This window comes from Fragaria vesca, linkage group LG3 (genome assembly GCF_000184155.1).
Source record: "Fragaria vesca subsp. vesca linkage group LG3, FraVesHawaii_1.0, whole genome shotgun sequence".
Taxonomy (NCBI): Eukaryota; Viridiplantae; Streptophyta; class Magnoliopsida; order Rosales; family Rosaceae; genus Fragaria; species Fragaria vesca.
The window spans coordinates 4,158,730-4,164,270 of NC_020493.1; the positions used below are offsets into that span (position 1 = coordinate 4,158,730).

Sequence of the window (5,541 nt, forward strand, 5' to 3'; positions counted from 1 at the left end):
GTGAATTTCATATATGCCATGACTAGCATAATCAAGATGCAGGGTCCCCTGCATATCTACACTTATACATAAGCATAGAGTTATCCCATGTAACCAACCTTTTGTAGTTAAGTAATCAACTGAATGTGATTATGATTTCTTTCGGTATAGGTATCTGACAAGCAACTTGCTCAATGGCTCTATTCCAGACTGGATTAAGAGCAGTGATAACCGCTAGTATGTTTCCTATTTTATCAATACCCCTAAAAGTTTCTGTAGATTCAACTTGCTTACAATTTCATCATATCTGTGTGCAGCCAGATAGATGTTTCTTACAATAATTTTTTGGAGAGCTCTGAGCCAACTACGTGTACTGAATATGTGTAAGAACTATCGTCTGTGTAGTTGGCATATTAAGCACTCTATGTTATCTTCATGACTTCATTCACCTTTAATTTTTTGCTTTTAATTTTTTGGGTGTATCAGGAACGTGTTCAAAAGCTCTGCCGTACCAAACAACTCGTAAGCTACTAAATTGACTTCGATTATAAAGCCATTTTTTTTTCTTCCACTTTATGTACCTATTACATGAGCTGATTTTTCACTTGTCTAGCTTATCTGGAGCATGCCTGGATAAATTTCCATGTACCGAAGGTAACAGTACATTCCTCAGAATCCGACTACGGTGTTCAATATTTTAACTCTATAAAGATATTGTGAAGAGAACTGAGATGATAACTTAAGTTTGCATATGACCTCAGAGTAAATTGTCTATAGTACTATATTTTGCTTTCATTTATCTTCTGAAATATTTTCTGATGTCCGATGTTTTGTTTATTCTTGGTTACCTAACAGTTCAGTACTCATTGCATATAAACTGTGGTGGTAAAGAAACCACTATTGATGACATCACATTCCAAGATGATACAAATCTAAGAGGTGGAGCGAACTTTGTTCCTGCAAATCCTAACTGGGGAGTCAGTAGCACAGGCTTTTTCTGGGATACTGATCTCACCTCTACAGACTACATAGCAAATAATGTATCGGCACTTGAAATGGAGAACTCTCAATTGTACACGAATGCACGCCTCACTCCTCTTTCTCTCACGTATTATGCAAACTGCTTAGCAGAAGGAAACTATACTGTGAGCCTTCACTTTGCGGAGATAATAATCAGTGGCAATAAATCTTATCAAAGTGTTGGAAGACGGATATTTGATGTCTATATTCAGGTACTGAATCATACCGTTAAGGGAGTCTTAATGCCGACGCACTGTTTCTCATTGATGACATTTGTTACAGGAGAAACTTGTATTGAAGGATTTTGACATTGTAAAAGCAGCACAAGGGGTTGATAAGGTAGTCATAGTGGACACAAAAGCGGTTCAAGTTACAAACAGATCCCTAGAGATTCGGTTTCATTGGTCTGGAAAAGGCACAACAGCATCCCCTGAACGAGGAGTCTATGGTCCCCTTATATCAGCCATTTCTATAGAGCCTGGTATGCTTTTGAATTTGCACATAAATGCTTTTATGTCGGTTAAACTTCATTACAGGTTTTGGTATAAGTTGTTTTGTACTCAGTCGAGCATAATAGATAAGGAACCGTAAAAACAAGTTTATATTAGAAAAATTGTAAATCAAAGTAGTATGATATAAGATCGAAGGACAAGATCGTCGCATCTGTTTCCACTTTCCAGCATTCTCAGTTGTTCTGCCATATCTGTGACTGTATATCATAGAACTGAAGCTTGTAACTTTTTTGATGAATTAATTTTTTCACTCTGCAGAGTTCAAGATTCCTAAAACTCATGATAGTAAAAGAAAGATGTACATTGTGGTTGGAGTTTCAGTTGGAGCTTCAGTTTTGTGCCTCTTTATCTTCATTTTTTGCATTCTTTGGTGGAAAGGCTGTCTGGTGGATAGCGAGACATCAAGGGAAGAAGGTGCTGAAAATCTACTATACCAATTTCAAGCATCACATTGGCCTTATTATTTCAAATTCCATATGAAACCAAGAAACACACAATCAGATATTATGTGAAAAGAAATTTTATCAATCCACATGACATTACTAAAAATCCTAACCTGGTTTTTTGGACAGCTCTGAGAGGACTGGATCTGAAGACTGGCTTTTTCACCTTGAGGCAAATTAAAGCTGCCACTAATAACTTTGATCCTTTGAACAAAATTGGGGAAGGTGGTTTTGGTTGTGTCTACAAGGTAGTGTAGTTTTCCTTTACCGAGGTAGGGGCCTTGATTTCCTAAGGATTGAAAATTGAGTAACCCGTTTAATGCAGGGCACATTATTGGATGGCACTGCAATTGCAGTTAAGCAACTCTCATCAAAATCAAAGCAAGGAAATCGTGAGTTTGTGAATGAAATAGGCATGATATCTGGTTTACAACATCCAAATGTGGTTAGATTATACGGTTGCTGTATTGAAGGAAACCAATTACTGTTGGTGTACGAATACATGGAAAATAACAGCCTTGCACATTCTTTGTTTGGTAAGCTTATCTGATCTAGAAATACGATACAAAAATGTTGTACATATAATTAAGCACTTTAATTGATTGAGAACCTATGTTCATTGCATTCCAGAGGAAGAGAAAGGTTTTCTAAATCTGGACTGGCCAACAAGGCAAAAGGTATGCCTAGGCATAGCAAGAGGTTTGGCTTTTCTGCACGAGGAATCAACACTGAAGGTTGTACATAGAGACATCAAAACGACAAATGTATTACTGGACAAAGACCTCAATGCTAAGATTTCGGACTTTGGTTTAGCCAAGCTTGACGAAGAGGAGAACACACACATTAGCACAAGAATTGCTGGAACAATGTAAGTGAACTATTAATGTAATCCCTTTTTTGATTTGCAAGTTCATTGCTGAATTGTCAACCAAATATGTGATTTGCAAGTAATGTTGCTCTCATATGCTGCTGACATTGGCTATGCTTAAGAACAAATGCATCATACTATAGTTTTGAAACCGACCTTTGTTCTGTTGTGCAGAGGTTACATGGCTCCGGAATATGCACTATGGGGTTGTTTGACCTACAAAGCAGATGTCTACAGTTTTGGTGTTGTTGCATTAGAAATTGTTGCCGGAAAGAACAACATGAAGTTTCGACCAAATGATGATTTTGTATGCCTTGTGGATTGGGTAAGAGCCTCATAACATCATGCACTGGAATCACACTTTCATGTTCTGACCATCACACTCGCATTCCTTTGCTAATTTTTATCCCTTGCTTGCTTCAGGCCCTTGTTTTACAACAAAAAGGGAATTTAAAGGAGCTGGTGGATCAGCGTCTCGGGTCAGATTACAACAAGGAACAGGCCATTAGAATGGCCAAAGTTGCTTTGTTGTGCACCAATTCAGCACCATCGCTTAGGCCTACCATGTCCGTAGTAGTGAGCATGCTGGAAGGGAAGACCGCGGTCCCTGAGTTGATCATGGATCCTAGCATATACGGTGATAAAATGAGGATGACAGCCTTGAGAAACCAGTTTGATCAAATTGTACAGGACAGCTCAATTCGATCTCAATCAAGCTACTCTGAATCTCAGAGCCTCATTGAGTTTTCAGATGTACCATGGACTGGTTCTACGGGTACTACTGCGTCTTCCGATCTCTACAAACGTAATCCTTAGTTCTTAGTAACTTGTACACCAAGGAAAGAGTTTCTTGTAAAGTTTTTCTTAATTCTTTTAAAAAGATAATCTAGATTTCATCTTCATAGTATCGAAAAGTTATCAGTACCCGAATGTGTATATTTTCACCGGATTGATTCATGTAAACCCTTATATCTTGATTTATGAACAAATTAGCACCAATGTGAGTTTGGTGGAATGGAAACATCGACAGGAGAAAGTCCAGAAACATGACGGAGATGTGCTATCTTAGTAATACAATGAATTATGTATATTAAGCGGACAATTCTAGTATACCAGTTCCACACATGTGTTTGGTCTCCGTCTCCATGCTCTCAGGCCGCCCACCTCCATACCTGTATAAGTCAGTCAACTCTATTTTCTCTATCTCTTTCGAAAAGTCCAAAACTTCATTCTTCTCTGTTTTGGAATTTATAAGAACAACACTTGTCAGGATTGTTCCTAATCCCAGTTTCACTGACTCACAGCTTTGAATTGTCAAAACTTGGTTAAAGTTTAGTTCATGAGGAAAACTATTAAACAAGGGGGGACCAAAAAGGTGTGTGTATACTACATGCATGTGATTGACCATTAGAATTACAAAAGACTTGGATTCTTTGAGTAGAACCAAAACGCTTACTAGTCAATATACATTTTCCTTTTCACAAAATCGTAGGGTCGGCTACTTTAAGATGTGAGAGAAACTATTTAAATAGTAAAACTGTACAGAATGGATTAGATATTATTATAGAGAGCTTTGCAGCTGAAACAGAGATTGAACAGGGTTTGTGAGGAAGAATGGCAGTTCTCCATAGTCAGAAACTCGTCTTGTTTAGCTATGTTGCTGTGTTTGTTGTTCTTATATGCATTGGACCCATCAAATCTCAAGCACAATCTGGGACTCTTGCCACCGAAGAAGGTAAAGCTTCTTACTTTGGAATCTCAGTGTCAAATGCTATATTACTACACTAGTAAATAAAACTTGTCTAACTGTGCTTTTAGATACCACCCGCGCGTTGGTGCGGGTTATGATTTTTTGATGATAAACAATATTCAATCATCATCTCATGCCTCTCATGCCACCACATTTTTTAAATCTACCGCCGATTTCCCCGCCTTTCCCTATTTTTCCACAAACACATCAATCTTTTCCAAATCCACCACCAACATCATGGCCTCCATCCCTGCAAAATCCACCGCTCACCTCCAATTCTACCACCTCCTATTCTGCCACTTGCACAAAATTCACCATCAACCCCATAACCTCTACCATCCTTTTTTAATTTCACCACCATACCATGGTCTTTCCCTTGCCAAAACCCACCATGGACACCTCTGACCATATACCCACAACCAAGTAAAAAAAGGAAAATAAAGAAGTAACAAAATTTTCAAGGACACAAACATCTTTTTTATCAGAACAATTGAACATTTGTAAATAAATTTGTATTAAGGGGTAACACAATCTTTTTGATCTGTATAATGATAGATTCGTAAATAAATTGCATTAAAGGGCAAAAAAGACAATTCACCAACTAGGGGCAAAAACACAATTCATCAAAGATATGAAAAATGTTTTTCCTCTTATTGTTTTATTTTATGATCGAAGTTAGGGCATGTTTACTAACCTGGAATGGAATTGAGAGTGGTGTAATTGATTCCGGAATAGGTGAATTCCGGCGTTTACTAACATGTCAAGGTATTGGAATGGATGTGGGTCCCACTTGCTTATCAGGAATCGATTCCTGACGAAACCCCTTATTCGATACCCAAAGAGGGAGGTGGGTATCATAATCAAGGTAATGGAATCAATTTTTCTCCCCAAAATATCCTCACATAATTATAATATTTCTAAATTACCCAACCCTATAAATATATATATATATATATATATATATATTAT

General features: G+C 37.6%; 1 protein-coding gene across 1 annotated transcript in view; it reads left to right on the forward strand.

The window, feature by feature from the left end:
• The window catches only part of LOC101295405 (probable LRR receptor-like serine/threonine-protein kinase At1g07650-like), a 16,356-nt gene extending 12,531 nt beyond the window's left edge, over positions 1 to 3,825 (forward strand). Inside the window, exons 29-40 of the mRNA XM_004295359.1 lie at positions 151 to 216; positions 297 to 362; positions 466 to 501; positions 593 to 633; positions 835 to 1,211; positions 1,282 to 1,480; positions 1,770 to 1,925; positions 2,084 to 2,202; positions 2,280 to 2,490; positions 2,585 to 2,822; positions 2,997 to 3,147; positions 3,246 to 3,825. Coding sequence (XP_004295407.1) covers positions 151 to 216; positions 297 to 362; positions 466 to 501; positions 593 to 633; positions 835 to 1,211; positions 1,282 to 1,480; positions 1,770 to 1,925; positions 2,084 to 2,202; positions 2,280 to 2,490; positions 2,585 to 2,822; positions 2,997 to 3,147; positions 3,246 to 3,638 — 2,053 coding nt within the window. The 3' untranslated portion in view covers positions 3,639 to 3,825. The remainder of the gene's footprint in view (positions 1 to 150; positions 217 to 296; positions 363 to 465; positions 502 to 592; positions 634 to 834; positions 1,212 to 1,281; positions 1,481 to 1,769; positions 1,926 to 2,083; positions 2,203 to 2,279; positions 2,491 to 2,584; positions 2,823 to 2,996; positions 3,148 to 3,245) is intronic.
• The last annotated feature ends 1,716 nt before the right edge of the window (positions 3,826 to 5,541 follow it).